The sequence below is a fragment of the Mizuhopecten yessoensis genome, unplaced genomic scaffold, assembly GCF_002113885.1.
Source record: "Mizuhopecten yessoensis strain PY_sf001 unplaced genomic scaffold, ASM211388v2 scaffold2929, whole genome shotgun sequence".
NCBI classification, from domain to species: domain Eukaryota; kingdom Metazoa; phylum Mollusca; class Bivalvia; order Pectinida; family Pectinidae; genus Mizuhopecten; species Mizuhopecten yessoensis.
In genome coordinates, this window is record NW_018404790.1 from 655,808 (window position 1) to 675,392 (window position 19,585).

Genomic DNA, 19,585 nt, shown 5'->3' on the forward strand with positions numbered 1-19,585 from the left:
ACCTTAAATGAATTTAAGATTTCGTTTAAGATAAGATTTGGCAATAGAAGATAATCTTTAAATAATAATAGATATCTCTATAAGAAATAAAGGTATCTTTAAAAAAATTGATTAATTAATTTTTTAAATGAATAAAGTATATCATTAAATGAAAAAGAGATATTTCTAAAATAATTGAAAAATTCTGTAAATGTAATAGATATATTTTAATGAATTAAAGATATCTTTAATTTAATGAATGATTAACTTTAAATAGACATTTCTCATACATAATAAGGATTACACGAGATTTCTCTTTTGTTTGTTAAATATTCTAAAATAAAGATGTTATTTGTTCGGCATTAAGGATACATGTCCCGCTGCTTCAGGCAAAACATAAGGTTAAAGCACGGACTTAGATAGCAAATCTTATTCCGTGGTTTACCGGGTAGCTCATGGTCGGTTGTATAACAATCTGAGATCCAGGGCTCCAACATGGTCTAGCCCCGCTGAATTTGTATACTTGCAACACAGGGACCTGAGATTTGCTGCAGCTATACTTGGACCTAAACTAAGGAGTTAACATGTTTTAGAGGTTTAGATTGACTTTCGGTAAAAATGACACCCCAATTATCATATATTACCGAAAGTCGATCTAAACCCCTATAAAACATGTAAAATTACTCTGAACACTTTTGTTTAGGTCCAAATATAGCTGTAACAAATTATCAGGTCCCTGTGACTCAGAACACTGCTGTTGATTATATTTTGTTTATTTCGTCTGCATTAGCTTGTCATATAAATCACACAAGGTCTACTTTCATTTCAGAAATGATTTATATTATAAGTTATATTTATACCGGAGGAAAATAAAAGTTTCCGATGCGTAATTAGTTTTTGGCAATGGTACGAGGCTCCTTAAAAAAAATAAAGTTATAAAGTAAGGTGTAAGGTAGTAAATATCTTTAACTCTAGAACAAAACACATATATATAAAGTGTAAGCTAGCATATAGCCTTCAGTCCTAATACAAACCGCAGGTATAATGTGTAAGGTAGGATATACCTTTAACTCGATTACAAATCTTATGTATATAATGGGTAACTAAAGTAGTATGTCTGTTTAATTTCAACACACATTACATTTACACGTATATAATGGATTAGGTAGCATACAACCTGAAACTACCGTCATGATGTGTCCATAAACTTTTGCCCTTGGTCCGCTCAAACTGTTATTATTTAACCGGAATATGTTAAAATATAGCAAAAAACGATAGCATGTGTTGATGGAACTGCTCTTTTCTTTGTTCACGTTTTCATAGAAAATTTGGGTGAATTGAAAAAGATGGAAAAATTAAATAAAACAAGTGATGGAAAAAATAAAGAGAAAGCTGTTGCTCCTAGCTGTGTGGTTGATATCTTTGGCTAAACTTATTTTTACCGATTTTAATGAGATAATTAATTCACAATACTAATGTCCATCCTGTTCCACCATGTATTATTGCCACCCCATTTGTATATATGTATTCTCTACACTGTATTGTTTATGAGAATAAAACAATTGTGATTGTCACTGAGTCCTAATGTGTCCTATTTGATTGACAGGTACGGTTCGAGGACATCCTAGCGGAGCCTGATGGCGCACACAGCTTCAACTGTGTTTGGTCCGTCTCACAATCGTGCTTCATGATCACGACGACATTTTGCGCGTGCTGCATTGCGGCTGAGTGGGGATGCGAGTCCGCGTACATCGCCTCAATATATGTCTAGTACATAACGCCTATGTTTAAGGTGTGAGAGACCAACTGCGGCTGTCTCCAAAGACTCTACGGTATCTGTGTCCATTGCTGCCTCACTCCCGTCTGTGAGTCGATAGGTCTCTTCTTTACGGCATTCAAACGGAACTGACGTCATCGTGGTCGTTACGGGTCATGGACATAGGAAATTATATGTTTTTACGTTACTTGATTTGGATGTTCACCGGATCAGCAGTGAAACTGTTAGAATTGTAAAAGTTTAAAACTCAGACAGCTCAGACATACATGTCAAAGTACGATTAAATGTATATATCAACACATGATTATGACCTTTTATGTTTATAGCCGTAAGGAAATGCAAATCCGGTACCAGCTTTAAAAAACAAAACCAAAGAAATGTCAAGCAGTAGTCGAAATGTTGTGTATTGTGACACCCTACAAGTACACATTCATATTACATCTGTTTATCTTGAACGATTCCTACGTTAAGACTGCAAGTTTCCAAGCTAATTTATTTTTACCGATTTTAATGAGATAATTAATTCACAATACTAATGTCCATCCTGTTCCACCATGTATTATTGCCACCCCATTTGTATATATGTATTCTCTACACTGTATTGTTTATGTAGCCCCTTGCCCCTCAAATTATAAGACGACAGGCTTGGATGTTTTATCTTGTTTATTCCCGTAGGAAAAACCTGTAATATTAACAAACGAATACAATAGATACATTTGATAACACATTGACCTGAACTTACATACCTCGACATGAATACAAAGACGCGAGTATACAAGACGGTAAATTACAAACGTACAATGACAATGTGAACATTACAGACAGACTTACCAGGGCTGATACGGATGGATGTTGACTCCTACGAGTCCTGAAGAGGAATGGCTGGAGAGAGTTGGGTTGGGACGTGACAGGACTCCGGTCTGCCCGTGCATTCCGTTTATACTCCTCACCCCATTCAACCAATCATACGCACGCACGTACATACTGACATGTATTTACTTATGTAAGAATGACAATGTTATGCACGTGATAGATGATGTGTTAGTGCAGTGAACCTAGTACACATGGGGTACAGGGTTACATGGGTTACACACTCCCCCGGTTTGATGAAAGCCTCCTGGCGCTACATAAAATCATATTAACATTTATTACATAGGTTATTGATTATATGAAAACTTATTGCACTAGTAACAATAACACATTATCACTGTCATAAAACCTGTTGCCTCGCTACCCACAAGGTTTCATTAAACAGTAATAACACGACCAGAATTATGATGTATGGACTATACAGATATAGAATGTACCAAAAAACGAGTAGATTTATTAACAAAGATCTTCCGCAATTATGGTAAAGAATATGCTTATATGCATATATTATCTTGTATAATGTAGGTCACCTTTACAGGTGATCTATCCACACCAGTGAATACAAATTCACTATAACTATATATAGGACACCTGCAGGATCTTGACAACTATTTGCACATTGTCACATAACGCTGCATAAGGGTTGGTCCAAATAGACATCCTCGACACCCGATCCATTCAATGTAGATAATGATGATACATGCTTCTGCAAGCAATGGGTTTTCTGATCAACGAACTGAATGGTTTGGCCAATCCATACCAATCCAGCACGTTGATCCAAACACATTGATGATATGATGGTAAAACAATACTGGATGATATGTATAAAACATTATATTAATAACTATACTTGTAATGAAATTGCTAGTCACCTGTTTAGGTCGTCCCTGAGGTTTGGCCTATCCATACCATCAAGGCTATAGACCATCACAGATCACGTTAAAAATACTTTAAAATACCTCAAGGAATCACCTCGACATATGTTAAAAACAATGACATGGATTTTAAAAAACTAGTGTTCGGTGTTGATACAACTTCTTGTTGACAGGTTTACATCAGACTTTTGAATGACTTTGCAGGAGAAAAACCCAATGCCCATACAGATCAGGTGGTTTACGTACACGTCCTGTACGTCTAGGTTCTTGAACCTCAGGACCACCTGGATCCGTCTGATGAGAGCTAGGTGAGCTCAAATCAAGGCTTGGCACAGACTCCCGCTCTCGCATAGAATTATGAAGCCCTGACTCAGGCTCATGCACACTGGAGTCACCTGTAGACTCCAGTAACTCAACTAAGTCAGAACTTTGACCCAGCTCACTCTCAGTGATAATGGTAATTGGTTCGTATCGAGTTAACGGTGTCTCATGTGCAGGGGTTATTCTTTTCGTCCTGCGTCGCGTGGAACGCCTCGGGTTATAAGGGGGTGATAACTTAGTCTCCATGCTGGAGTCTGAAGATGAAGATGAGGTTTCAGAGTCTGTCTGAGCGACACAAACTGTCCGTTTCTCACGTCTGTCCTTGCGGTCAGACGCTGTAGGGGGAACCTCCACCGGAATGGAGTTGAAAGGAAGCAACATGTTTCTATGCAGGGTACGTTTTCGTCCCCTTGCACCATCATGTGCAACTTCATACACAGGAATATCACTGTTGGGGATGTTAATCACCACACAGGGTTCCTGTTCCCACCTATCGGCCAACTTGTTTTTACCCTTGAGCCCTACCTTTCTTACAAGGATACGGTCTCCAACCTCAAGCTTTGAATCCCGAACCTTCCGGTCATACCGGGTTTTGTTCTGTTCGGATTTCTTCTTAGCTTCATTTCGAGCTGCCTTATACGCCACCTCCATCCTAGTCTTAAGTTTGCTGACATAGGAGGAGGGATCTACTGTACCCTGCTGTCCAGGGTCAGTACCCAAGAACGCGTCCACTGACAACCGGGGGTGCCATCCAAACATGAGGAAATGGGGAGAGTACCCCGTGGCATCACTCCTGGTTGCATTATAGGCCTGGACCATCGGTGCGACATAAGATCTCCAATCCTTTTTCTTGGACTCATCAAGTGTGGCTAGCATACCAATGAGTGTTTTATTGAACCTTTCCGCTGACCCGTTTCCCATCGGATGATATGGAGTGGTTCTAGATTTCCTAACCCCGGCCACCTTACAGAGTTGTTTAATGACACCACTCTCAAAGTTACGGCCCTGATCACTATGTAGCCTTTCAGGAAAACTGTAATACACTATAAATTTCTCATAGAGAGCTTTGGCTGTAGTGTACGCCTTTTGACTCTTACAAGGCACAGCTTGGGCATACCTGGTAAAGTGATCGGTTATCACTAGAATGTTTTCAAATCCGTCAGACGACCTTTCTAGACCGAGAAAGTCGATACACACCAACTCCATCGGTCTAGTCGTCTGTATGGGTACTAAACCAGCGGTAGGTTTGATAGGAGATTTCCTTCTTATGCAGCGACCGCAGGTCTCAACCTTTTCGTTTACATCTTTCTCCATACCTGGCCAGTAGAAACGCTGCCTAGCCAACCAAAGTGTTTTCTCCTTTCCCTGGTGACCAACATCATCGTGGATACCCCTCAGGGCGAGGGAATGGTACTGCTTTGGAAGGACAAGCTGTTTGATTTTCTGACCGTCAAGAGAAGCGGTTCTTAACAGGACACCGTCGTGTAAACTCAAGGTATTCCAAGTTCTAAGCATTTTCTGGACATATCGAGTTTCATCCTTGAGCCGTTTCCCCCTGGGATTAAAACCGGTTCTCTTCAGGTGTGAAACCCGCGCAATATCCGAGTCCTGACGCTGCTGTTTCACCCAGTCAATAGTCGCAAGTTTATCCGTTGACTCTGCACTCTCACTGGCCAGATAAGGCACAGAATCGTCAGACACACTTTCCGCTAGTGGGGCGACAATGACTGCTGATTGGCATATAGCCTTGACAACGTCAGTACTAACCTGGGATATGCGTGAGAGACCGTCCGCGTCAGCGTTATTTTTCCCAGCACGATACGACAAGGTGAAATCATAATTTGCAAGAGCAGCAACCCACCTGTGGCCGGTGGCATCCAGCTTGGCTTTTCCAAGCACATAAGTAAGAGGATTGTTGTCGGTCACCACTTCAAATGAATTACCATAGAGGTAGTCATGAAGTTTGTCCGTAACTGCCCACTTAAGTGCAAGGAATTCCATCTTATGTGCCGGATAATTCCGCTCACTTGGTCGTAGCCCACGACTAGCATATGCAATCACTTTCTCGCCATCTTCATGTTTCTGATAAAGCACAGCGCCTAGTCCTAGGCCGCTGGCATCAGTATGGAGGATGAATGGCTTAGTGAAATCAGCATATGCCAGAACTGGGGGATTCATCAGTCTCTCCTTCAAGGTCTGAAAGGCGACCTGCTGGGACTCTTCCCAGACCCATTCAGCCTTTGCCTTAGGTTTTTTCTTAGATTTAACCTTCGGTTTGACCTTAGATTTCTTATGCAGATCATGACCTTGCAAGAGTTGATTCAGGGGTTGTGCTATTGCAGCGTAATCTTTGATAAAACGCCTGTAGTACCCACTGAATCCTAGAAACTGACGAAGCTCCTTTACATTCTGTGGTCGTGGCCAATCTTTAACGGCAGACACCTTTTCAGGGTCCGTAGCTATACCGTCTTCAGACACGACATGCCCCAAATATGTCACAGATTTCTTAAAAAGCTCACATTTGGAAGGTTTTAATTTCAGGCCATGTTGGCTTAGTCTGGCAAAAACCGATTCCAACCTAGTCAAGTGCTCGTCAAAAGTACGAGAGAAGATAAGGATATCATCAAGGAAAATGAGACATTCTCTCAGATGCATGTCACCCATACACTTTTCCATCATTCTCTGAAAAGTAGCACCAGCATTACAAAGACCAAACCCCATTCTGTTAGTCTCCCAGAAACCCAGGTTACCAACAGAAAAGGCTGTTTTTTCTTTGTCTGCTTCGTCCATCTCGATCTGCCAGTATCCTGATCGAAGGTCCAACTTAGAAAAGTATTTTGACCCAATCAATGTGTCTACTGTGTCATCGAAACGTGGCAACATATACGCATCTTTACGGGTTCGCTTATTAAGCATGCGATAATCTATGCAGAATCGTAATGAACCGTCTTTTTTTCGAACCAGCACAACGTTCGATGAAAAAGGACTGTTTGATTCCCTTATCACACCCGCTTCTAACATTTCCTTTACGTGCTGACGGACCTCTTCGTATATACCGGGTGGTACCTTACGATACGGCTGTTTAAAAGGCCGGTCTTCTAAAAGCTCAATTGTGTGCTTCACGAGGTCCGTGCATCCTATATCAAAAGCGCTGGTGGAAAACGCATGTTTCCAATTCCCTAGCACCTGACGCACCCTAAGTAGTTGCTCATCACTAAGGTTCTCAGTATTTATCTGTATCCCAAGCTCTTCAGGAATTGATTTTGTTGCCTCAGTAGCTGGCAGGTTTGAAGCCAAGTTGTCAACGACCTGTACCTGATTTACTGAGCAAAGCAATGATCTCGGTGATATAATGATAGGCTTAGCCGTAATATTACAGATTTTAACCGGGATCTTCACGCTTGACACATGATTTTTAAGTTTGAGAACCCGTGGGCAAACTGTATACTTTAGGTTGGAATAGTCGAAGTTGTTTTCTGTTACTATGTTGTCGATTTCGGGATCTAATCCTCTGACCATACCGTTAACTACTGCAGACTCGTACGGAGCAACCTTGAAGGGTTTACGGTTAATGGACCGCACACCGTACGTGCATGTTATGCTATCTACAGCGGTTTTCCACATGGCTGGCATTTCTAACTCCTCTGATGAGTCTTTTACAAGCCTAATCACATTTGTACCCAACAAAACAGGGCACTTTTTGTTGTAATCCGTATCCGGCACAACTATCGCCAATATACTAAAGTTTGTTTCTCGCATAAAAGGTATTTGGACATCACACTCTATAAATCCTAAATAATTCAGAGCAGACCCATTTGCCACAGTGATATCCAGACCTAATAAACTCAGATCATTCATCTCTGGTTTATCTTCTAACCTGTCATAGAATGACTCTGCTATAGTGGATACCTGTGACCCACTGTCTATAAGACCTTTGACTTTTTGACCTTGAATGTAGACTATTCCTTCGTTCGAAACACCTAATAGCCTATCCAACACATCCGCTTGGCCATTTGATTGTTCACCAGCCTCTGGTTGGCCTACAGCAGAGACGGTTATTCTTTTGGGCTTTTCTGATTTTTTTTAGATCCATGGCCTTGATACTTAGAGTTTCCTTGCCCACGACCTTGACCTTTACTCTGACCTTGACCCTTACTCTGACTTTGACCTTGACCTTTGTGGTATGACTTTTGACTGTTTAGTTTTTCAAGTATTTTGTCAAACTTAGAGTCAATCTGAGAGACAACCTTCTCCTCCAATAGTTTCAACTTTTTGTCAAAGTCTTTCGAGATGTCACCTACGCTCAGTTGATCAACCTCGACTGAAACTGCTTGGTGCTGACCTTTTTTCTTTTGAGTAGTGTTGTTGGCCAATTCCAACTCGCTCTCCACTGTCCTGATCTCTCGTAAGAGTGAATCGTAATCAGTCAGGGTATCATACTTGTGACGAGTTTGACTCTTTAATTTATCAGAGTGTAGTGATGTCCAAAACTTATGCCTAAGAAGATCATTTTTGGCGGATTTTGGTAATGACCCATTCTCAATCGCGATTTGCAATACTTGCTCTAATCTACAACCAAAATTGGTAGCTGGCTCATCAGGTTTTTGTTTGGAGTTAAAAAATTCTTGCATAATCATGCCATGTGTAGCTATATCTCCAAATAGAGCGTCTAGCTTGGTTAAAATCTCCTGTGGAGTGGCCTTCTCTCCCAAATGAACCAATGTCCTTCTGGCAACACCCCGCAATGAGCGGCGTATTGCCTGAACCACCGTACTCTGGGATAATTCCTGGTCTGACATGAGACAACGAATCTCATACCTCCAATCAGAGTACAGGACATCCCCTTTCAAAGGAGGGTTCTCACCTGAAAACAGAGGTGGTTTAGGGGTTTGTTGAGGCCTTGAGTAAAAACTGGCCTCCGAGAAACTATGATCGCCTGCCGCGATTGAGCTAGTTCTCGGCCTAGTATAGGCGTCCTCCTCCACTGGTGAGAGTATACTCACCCTAGGTTTAGGAGCAACAGCGGGGGAAGTACGAGAGCCATCCCGTTGCTTAGGGATAATAATATAGTTCCCCATAGCTTTTAGAGATTTGATCAGCTCTTCCTCACTCATACCTTTGACTTCCCCGTCCTCTTTTTTTAGGTCCTTAGGATCAATCCCTAAATTGCTTATCGCCTCTGTATCCTTCAAAGGAGGGGGTAATTTATACTGGGATTCTCCATCCTCTGAAGTTAGAGCATTTTTTTCAGCCATGTTTGATCGAACTGGATTTCTCCTTTTTTTTTTTTTTGAAATAGATAGATCAAATACAATCGGAGAAAATCTTCTCCGTCAGGCGTTTCATCCAATACCGAGCTAATAACTCGGATGGATGGATCCCGTCCTTAAATAGATCGTAGGCGACGGTACGATTGCGCCGACGGCTTGAGTACCTCAATACATCGAGGTGAAACCTTAAGGAGGTGACCCCTACTTTCTCGTTAACCCGACGGATGTAGGAGTTTAAGAAGTCTATCCGACCAACCAATATCTCATCCTGTTCAATAAACTGCTCAGGGTTTTTATGTCCCTTGCATCTGTTCCATATCCCTATACTATAAGGGGGAATCTCCAGGAATGTAAGTTTGACAGTTGGAAAATTTTGTAAAAAAACAACAATGGAGTCTATACTGCTCCTGACATACCCCTCACACTCTAAGTCTGAGGTATGTGCTAGGTTAATGTACCTTCCTACCTTGGTGGTAAGATCGCAGGTTCCCAACCAAACATATAAGACAATATTTTTATGTCTGCGCACTCGCTCAGGTAAAAAACATTGGAGCCAATGCAGTGCCTGACCAAAAGTACCCCCTGCCCTACACTGAAATTCCAGATTATAACCTAAATTTTTGATGATATCCTCATTTCGTTTCAAAAAATAGCCTTTACTACTGGTCACAAGAATGGGATATTTATTCAGAAAATGGGGTGGGGTAACAGGCTTTTCTATATATTTGGTTAACTTACTTACACTCATTTAGAAATATTCATGACTAAACACATGTGTACTAGGTTCTGAAAGTGCAAATGCTTTGAACTTACCTTGCATTCATGTGCTTGGGAGACACTCAGGAAGGGATACGGGATATGGGAAGGTTTTGCTACTCATGGTAATTCTGGTGATGGTGATGATTATGACAACGATGATGATGATGAATGCAGAAACGAGGATTAATGATCCCTGGTAAGACAAAAATTACGAATAAATATTAAACAATAAACATGTATAACGTACTAAATGTTGAAGTTGCTCAAAACAATTTTTTTTTTTTTATAAATAAATTCAAATTTTTGGCAGTGTCCAAACTGGTTTCGGCATAATTTTCACACTTAGACGAAATCACATATGATAAAGAGTTCTCCAGGTCAGTCGACTGGCGTTCACGCCCGTGTCCACCATCTTAACTGTCCTCTTTTCCTCCTTAAAAACCCTTAGGATTGACCTGCCGAACCTTTTCCCAGGTCAGGTCCATCAACACCTCCACGCCATCATTTCCCCATGTAGGTAGTGTTCTCTTACTCTGGTTCCTTAGCGAACCGGAAGTCGCCGGTGTGACCTTCACCTTTGCGGGTAGGAGGGAATTCCGGAAAAACCATACACACAGGTTCGACGGCTGGCCCTGGTTTTATTTACGTGGGCGCCATTTGTAGCCCCTTGCCCCTCAAATTATAAGACGACAGGCTTGGATGTTTTATCTTGTTTATTCCCGTAGGAAAAACCTGTAATATTAACAAACGAATACAATAGATACATTTGATAACACATTGACCTGAACTTACATACATCGAATTGAATACAAAGACGCGAGTATACAAGACGGTAAATTACAAACGTACAATGACAATGTGAACATTACAGACAGACTTACCAGGGCTGATACGGATGGATGTTGACTCCTACGAGTCCTGAAGAGGAATGGCTGGAGAGAGTTGGGTTGGGACGTGACAGGACTCCGGTCTGCCCGTGCATTCCGTTTATACTCCTCACCCCATTCAACCAATCATACGCACGCACGTACATACTGACATGTATTTACTTATGTAAGAATGACAATGTTATGCACGTGATAGATGATGTGTTAGTGCAGTGAACCTAGTACACATGGGGTACAGGGTTACATGGGTTACATTTATGAGAATAAAACAATTGTGATTGTCACTGAGTCCTAATGTGTCCTATTTGATTGACAGGTACGGTTCGAGGACATCCTAGCGGAGCCTGATGGCGCACACAGCTTCAACTGTGTTTGGTCCGTCTCACAATCATGCTTCACGATCACGACAACATTTTGCGCGTGCTGCATTGCGGCTGAGTGGTGATGTGAGTTCGCGTACCTCGCCTCCATATATGTCTGGTACATAACGCCTATGTTTAAGGTGTTAGAGATCAACTGTGGCTGTCTCCAAATACTCTACGGTCTCTGTGTCCATTGCTGCCTCACTCCCGTCTGTGAGTCCAAACGGAACTGACGTCATCATGGTCTACGTTACTTTATTTGGATGTTCACCGGATCAGCAGTGGAACTGTTAGAATTGTAAAAGTTTAAAACTCAGTTTAACATCCGTATACATTGGTGTCCGAAGACTGACGAGACGATGCTATAGGAATGACAGTTCTACAATGTCCATTCTATATGTACGAAATAGTGTGTCTTCTTTGATGTTATTTATATTACTAAAATAATTAAAATAATTAAATATAACTCGTATTGTGGAGCGAAATCCGTTGTTTGATAGGTCGTGTCTGGACAGAACAAGGTGATATCTATGTTACTACAATGACAGCAGTATATCCATGCTATTCTTAAGCATTCAGTGGTAGGACGGCCGGGCTCGTCACCGAAGGATTGCGGGTTCGAGTCACGTCACGGCACGGCACTGTGTTGTATCTTTGAGCAATATACTTTACTTCGCTTGGTCCAGTCTACTCAGCTGTAAATGAGTATGTGGTTGGACAGTGCTTGAATTGTTGAATGCAAGCTGTGAGCGCCGAAATGGCAACACCGGCTACAATGTATGCTACCCAGGGAGTTGAGAAAGATATTGGCTGGTTGCAAAGGCCCTACAACCACGGATACTAATTTGTGAACCGCTTTGAGACGTTATACAAACCTTCTATGAACATAAAATCGTTTTCTTTTGACAAATTGTGATAAACCATCAACATCAAGAAAAATAACACATTCTTTATTTTTCCAATCGGAAACTGTTCGAGGCTTTCGTTTTGCAATTCAAGCAAGCAGGAACTGTCGACTCACTCTGTGAACGAGAGTAGTAGCTAGAATAATTACAGGTTTACTGTCATATGCTAGAAATGAATCATTATATACAGAAACTGGTCTTGAATTACTTTCGGATAGAAAAAGACGACGAAAACTTCAGTTGATCTACAAAATGGATAGGCATCAAACCCCGAACTACCTAACAAATCTACTTCCCACTAAGGTAGGAGATAACCGACATACTCTTAGAAATAATAAAAACTACAAAATTCCCAATTTCAGACTCTCTACTACTAGTTTATCTTTCTTGCCGTCTTCATTAAAAATGCGGGAATACTCTAGATTATAATATTAGATCCATGTCTTTGTCATCTTTCAAATCAGCTCTAGTCCCAAACAGTACGTAAACCCCCTCATTACCTACATGGTGACAGAAAACTAAACTTTCTTCATACCAGACTAAGACACGAATGCAGTCCTCTCAAACATGATCTTTACCGTGCAAACTTGGTCCAAGACTCCAATTGTTTAAATTGTGGCTACCATTGCGAAAATGCCTATCGCTTCTTCTTTGAATGTCAACCTTATACAAATGCTCGTACTGTACTTTTTTAACATATAAATCATGTAAATGTACATTTAACGTAGAGATTATTACTGTTCGGAAATGAAAATCTGGCTTTGGATACAAAATGTGATGTATTCAAACAAGTGCAAACTTTTATTAGATCCAGTGGAAGATTATAACATGTTTCGATCATGAACTTGACTTTAAAGTATGTTGTTGTTTTTGTTTGTTTGTATGTGTATGTGTTACTTTAAAAATCGCTTCGTACTACTATGAATTGAAATTGACAGTCTATATCATCATCTGTTGTTTTGAATTATTGTTGTAAGGAGATGGCTTCATAAGTTGTAATAACTTGTGCCAAATCCTGTTTTCCAATTTTGGTTAATACAAAATGTTTAAAGTCACAAAACAACNCCCCCCCCGCCCCTCTTCTTTTCTAAGTCTTCGCTGCCGAAGGTAACCCTGCATGTATGTGATGTCCGTGCTCGAGTATCCCATTGTGATTCACCCAGTACTTGAACAAAAGGTTGGTCACAGGCACCACGGAAACAGGAGAGGACCGGGTACACACAGACCGGGTTTGATTTCCAAAAATGCGTGTGCTCTGTGTATTGGAGTAACCACGTAACCCAAGAACAAATATGGCGACAACTTACAAATATTACTGAATGTCAACAATTTTCGCGACAAAGGTTCTTAACTTTTCTGTAAAGCTTTAAGTTTTTCTTTTATTTATCTGTTGTGCTAAACTCTGGGAAACCCCTTAGTTTCAATAATTTAGTTTCAATAATTTTGATGGGATAAGTAATGTTTAAGGGAAAATGATTATTTGACCAATGTTCCTAGAAGTGTTACCCATCTTTAGTTAGAGTGCACCGTATGGTCATTGAGAAGAAAACGTTTCGATGAAAACGTACAAGTTTAAGGGGGTTCATCCTCCAGCGTTCCACCCGATTTCTTCACATACTTACATCAATTACTTCCCTTAAGGGTGTATGTGCCGTTTAAAAATTACCTGACTCTTGTACCCCGTACCCCGTACCCTGTACCATGTATCCCGTACCCCGTACCATGTACCATGTAACCCCTACCCTGTACCCCGTATCCCGTATCCCGTACCCTGTTCTGTAACGGCACAATACATTCGATACGATATGTATCGTGATACACATATCTGCTTTAAAAGTTAGTTTCACAATGCATGTGTTCACTGTTCTGATATTTTAAAGAGATGAAATAGCTTTACGATGTTAATAGAAAATACAGTTAAAATAGATATCTTTGTTCAAGCTGCTGTACGTATTTTATATCACTGTACAGTGGATAACATCGTTTCTGGTGTTTTACGTTTCGGGTTACGCATCTCCTTCAACAAGCCGGTTACAAGCACAACGCGGAAATACTAATTAAAAAAATATATCACAGGTCGAACATTAGTACATGTATATGTGTGATGTTTGCGTTCACGTTCAACCTGGACAAGCAAATATTTTTTATTTACTCTTAGTAATAAATATTACATCTCCACCTACATTCCTGTAAACTCGTACCGTCATATTCAGCATAGTTGGTATTTAAAATGGTTGGATTTGTTTCGTAACTCGGGTGATTCCTCAGGTAAACAATGCTTGGCCAAACCCACCTAAGCTTATTGGCTAATAACACACCTGTTTGTGTATGCCATGAATATTTCATGTACAGCAACACAAGCGGGGGATGCTATAAAAGCCTGTTCGGGTACGGGCGACGACCACTTCATTCCGGAACATACCCAGGCTACTTTTCACGTGTTTTGTAGTGCTTTATAACGACGCAAAATGACTGAAGAGCTGGACCTTGTCAACCGAGACCCAAACAACATCAATGACCACCTCAAGGTAAGCTGACTGTATAATATTTAAATCCAATCGATAATATTGATTTTCTTCATACTTTTTTTGTTTTATTGAGTTAAATAATCAAATAATTTTACATACCAAAACTTGCATGTTTTCTCAACAATTCAGTCGTAGCTTACCTAAAAATGCCAGAAACTTACTGAAGCTAGATGTGTACAATTAAGCCCCGAAGCAATCGTAACCATCATCATCAGCTAAACCCCTCCCTTCCTTTTTCATTATACAGTTTCTTACGTCATGGTCATTAGAGCGTCATTCAAGTGTATTGGAACGATGGCAAAATGTTTTCATTAGTTGTTTATAAGTGTACGACATGGTTTGAATCACACTGGCTAACAGTGGTATTGATCATCACGTAATCATCCTTCTTATCAGAGAGACGAGGGGAACGTTAATACAAATCGGTGTTTTGGTGGAACAGGAACACTGTTAAACAAAATCGTGCTTAACTGTATTTGGGTATATTCTGCTGGAAGACATATGTTTTGTATAAGACGTTAATCTCTGTCTTGGGTCATTACAACTTTACAGTCTCACAAATGGTCATTGGAACGGTATACCAACGAGACATGCGGGGTCCGTATTCATGAGACCGTTCTCATGCTCAAGCATGGCTTTTGTACTCGAATCAACTTTCTGTACAACTCGGTAAAATCATGTGACGTGGTAAAAAAAAGTCAATCGTAAACATTGAACACGGTATTCGGTTTCAAGACTGTCCAAAAATCTTCCAAATCATTTACAAAATAACTTTATTAATAATTGATCGCCAGAACAAGAAACAAGGGCTTAAACACAGAATCTGAATTTCCGCACGAAATCGGCTCCATGACTCTAAAAGATGGTATGGTCAACATAAATTTTGTCAAACCGCTATTATAACATGTAGATCTCTTTCGCAATCAAAATTGAATACATCGGGATGATATCTTTCATAAAGCTTGGTAATACATTAAGTTTAAGGTCTGTTTTACTAACTGTGGAGAGGCAAACAGGCCTCGAATCAAGATGAATGTGACCATCAAAGTATGACCATCAAGGTGTACTGTAAATATGGTTCGTTTTACGTATCGTATGTTCTTTTAACGGTAAAGGGTCAAACTGCTGTATATGTTTACCATTGTCAATATTTTGATATACAGTAAAAATCCCATGTTGCGGTGCACTTTATAGAATTAGTGTTATCCTAGATTTGAATGTTGGAAAACAGAAATAAAAGAAGAAAGCAGAAACACTACAGAGGTCGAAATAATTTTACATCGCCAAGCCTCTTTTTAACTAATTTTGTCATCAAGGAATTATACGTGCACATATATGGGACACAAAGCCTCTGAAAAACTTGACAGAGGAAGTTACTCTAAGCCAGAAAAACTCATTTTGGTTGCTTCATCTCCTATAGAAGGGAAAATACTCAAAGTATAAAACAGTGGAACTCTCTTTTGCGATTTAAGTAATGCAGTGGTACTTTTCTCTTTACCTTAAACGCAAATAGACATTTCGTTATTTTCACGAAGTGGGTCTGAAGGTATAAGTATAGCTCATTTCGCACGCCACACGATGCTGCTTGGTTACGTACAATTATTGACTCATATAAGACATTGTGCTTACCTTGGTCTTATTAACAAATATTACGCTGTTGCTATGACTCCCAGTTTCTAGAGTTACCTCCAGGGATTTGGAAGTTTCGGCCAATTTATTGCATTATTGATGAAGACCCTATTAGCCTACCAACATCACCTAACATACAAATGTTTACGTGGTCGTTAGGACAACACGGCGGTTAGTGTGGGTAAATAACGTTTCATCATTTGATTTGAGGATGAAACATTGATGAGAGCTCTGGCAGTTTTCCAATCAAGTGTAGTCTACCCGTGAATAGTTCACGCGCTTGGTGCAGAAAAACATAGCAACAGTCAGCTCTTCATCTTACTCTGAAAAAAAGACGCAATAATGCCATAACCTCACTGGAATTACGACTCTCGGCATAACTGCACTACATGTCAGCGTTCTAGCATCCCGGTGCAGAATAAAACACGTACACTGTCGTTTTTTCAGTTACAATTTTACGAGTAAAACTATTCAAATCATCAATCTAGGTGTTTTTTCCAGAAAACGCACTACCTACTTATTTAAGGAAAAGCTTTCTGTTTCGCGACCTATTCAATATGTCAACTGGAGTTATCACCTAATAGCCAGACCAAAATAGAAAACAATTCCTTATGTTTAGAGTACGTACTTTTCTATGAATGTTGAACTTGGGAAACAACTTTCATTTTCAAAATTGATTAACGTGTGATAAGTTCAATAAAAGTAACAGCCTGAAATTTGCATAAGCATTGGTAAACTTCGCCCAAATCTACTGTTGGCGACGTACTGCTGGCGACGTAAAGAGTTGTGTATCGATACAACTGTTATATTGTGATCAGTTAAATTAACCAGTCCATGGTAAAATTCATGGATGACATTCCTGAATATTATACATTTAATGTCCTTGCTGTGTGAAAACATGATTAATCAAGGCCGGGAAACATCGTTCCGTGTCCATACCACAGTGGCAATAACTAGGTTGTCTCACAACGAAATACAACAATAACACAGCAGTAAAGATATATAGGATCTTACATGAGTTTTCATTTCATATGAGATTTATGGAACGAGTCTAAGACTAAAAAAATCGTGACGAGTTTCATAAATTTAATATGAAATGAAAACGAGTGTAAGATCCTTTTTATCACATAATCAAGATCTGTGGCATTTATTCGTGTAAAACGACAATTTCTATGCAACCTTGAAATGTAAAAAGCCGCCATTTGGTCTCCAGTGCGTAAGTGTGTGACGTCCTTCACCGTACCTGTGACAAACAAGCTATTGGCACGTGGTCCACCAATATTGTCATGACCTGCTATCCATTAGTCTGACAATAAAAGAAGTATTTTGCACAATTTTCACTCGCTCCTCTTCCAACAACTAGATTTATTTTAGGGATTTTCTACTGCCAATACATTTAGTATATTTTGCCATCTAATCCCTTTCTATTTAAAATACCTATGTCCAATTACGTGTACTTTCAGGTTTCATTTGAAGACATTTTGGCGGAACCAGAGGGCGCTCACAGTCTTGACTGTATTTGGAAATGCTCTTACAGGTGCTTCACGTGTTGGAAAGACCTTTGCTATACCATCCTGACGACGTTGTGTGCGATCTGTATAGCCGCGGAATGGGGCTGTGAGTTCGCTTACGTAACTTTTGTGCACGTCTGGTATGTCACACCCCTGTTCAAACTTCTCGAGATAAACTGTGCGTGCCTGCAGAAGCTTTACGGCATGTGTATCCACTGTTGTATGGATCCATTCTGTGAGGCAATGAGCATCATCTTCACGCCATTCAAACGCTAAAGGGATCTTGATCAACATGACAAGATATGCTTCGACTGCATCTCCACTTCCGGGCAGTACCATTTCCGGGTTGTTTTATAATTGTTACTGACGTGTAACAAATATCCAGATCACTTTAATTCCGCAGAAGGGAGGATTTCTTGTTCCCAGGAAAGCGATGTTTACATTTTGTACAAATAAGCAGACAGTGTCTAAACGAAACATAACCTAATTAAAAATCTGATCCAAAAGAATTCTTTGCTCATATAATCGCGAATTGTCATTGGTTTTAAGTACATTTTAACGTGGAATAAATTTACATATATGATTTTTTGTTAATCCAACCCAACTCTAGTGAAGTTTGTACAGTGTATGGTCATTCCTCTATATAGGTGTTTTGTGTGAATGTTGACTTGACGTTACTTCATTTACTTTAAAACATATATTTGAAATAAATTACCATTTTTGTTTTTCTATCCGGACATTAAAATAAATAAGTTTTCGAAAATTTTGAATTCCAGGCGGTTTACGCTCACTCACGTTCCCTGGTATTTTGAGGATGGTGTTACCGTTTCTATTACACAGGTGTGGGGCTGTATATACTATCCTGTGCAATAGTGTCGGCGCATCACACAACATGTTTATATTGACATAGTAAAATCAATACCAAATATACGTAAATCTGTCAATATTGACCCAGTGTCATGTTCGAGTTGGCTAATTTGGCTTGCTCATCGCACCTGGGCGTATCTGACTAATTACACGTAAGAGATATTTTCGGACTTGCGACCAGTGATAAATATACCATTTATTATATATAATTGTTAACGTTACATGTTATATCCCAGGCAAACTGAGTCTGAAGATTTAAAGAATGTATATTTTCCTACTATGATAATGTGGAAACACTGTGTTATAATAATTCTTATAGCCGTTCGTGTTGTGATATTTGTATTATTTTGCATATATATATACATGTAACTGAAAACTCGAATCCTGACTGTGAAATTGCCTTGCTCCCGAATAAAATACAAATTCAACCAAACAAGTTATTGACATCTTCTTCATTTATTAGAATAATCATTCAAATAATTTTACATTAATCTTCTATATATTTTAAGGATCGTCGTCGCACTGCCTAAATCTGTATATAAGTATCGGAAACGGTTTTACCGGCAGTACTATAGCTTTTGTAAATCATTTTTGAAAAGAAAAACCATACATGAGTGTAAAAAGTTTAGCTAGGCTAGATCGGGAATTCGAACCCTAACCCGGACATCGGATTAGGAACCGACTGGGTTACATTTGTACCAGGTCAACGGAAGTGTCATCGCCCAACTCAATCGGGAACCGTTGACACTTTCCGTATTCTCGTTTACGGAAAGTGCCGACGGTTCCCGATTGCGCCCAACTGATGTGTGATATATCCAAAACGAAATTAAAAAGTAAAGGAACGCTCCAGCAGTTATTTTCCGTTCTTCACAGAACCACAATTCGTCTTCTGTAAATATGAATTACGATAAAATCTACGGTGGTACGTTTAGGATATGCACACCATTATTCTCTACATTAATTGTCTCGAGCGGCCGACCTAACTTTTCCAGGGCTCGACTTAGACTTAACGTATGAATCGCTATATAATAGTAAATGTTATGTA

General features: G+C 39.8%; 3 protein-coding genes across 3 annotated transcripts in view; 1 reads left to right on the plus strand and 2 right to left on the minus strand.

Moving 5' to 3' along the window:
- LOC110446691 overlaps positions 1-3,609 on the minus strand; it is a 48,596-nt gene extending 44,987 nt beyond the window's left edge. Inside the window, exon 1 of the mRNA XM_021491970.1 lies at positions 2,588-3,609. The gene's annotated coding sequence lies outside the window, so the exon portion shown is untranslated. The remainder of the gene's footprint in view (positions 1-2,587) is intronic.
- A 4,193-nt stretch (positions 3,610-7,802) lies between these two features.
- LOC110446709 lies at positions 7,803-9,077 on the minus strand. The gene is made up of 2 exons (XM_021491998.1): positions 8,070-9,077; positions 7,803-7,862 (listed from the first exon to the last, which is right to left on the minus strand). The coding sequence occupies exons 1-2, from the start codon at positions 9,075-9,077 to the stop codon at positions 7,803-7,805; spliced, it is 1,068 nt and encodes a 355-aa protein (XP_021347673.1).
- A 5,307-nt stretch (positions 9,078-14,384) lies between these two features.
- On the plus strand, positions 14,385-18,973 carry LOC110446668 (caveolin-1-like). The gene is made up of 2 exons (XM_021491925.1): positions 14,385-14,533; positions 17,626-18,973. Exons 1-2 carry the CDS (start codon positions 14,474-14,476, stop codon positions 17,947-17,949), a joined length of 384 nt encoding a protein of 127 aa, XP_021347600.1. The 5' UTR covers positions 14,385-14,473; the 3' UTR covers positions 17,950-18,973.
- Positions 18,974-19,585: the final 612 nt, after the last annotated feature.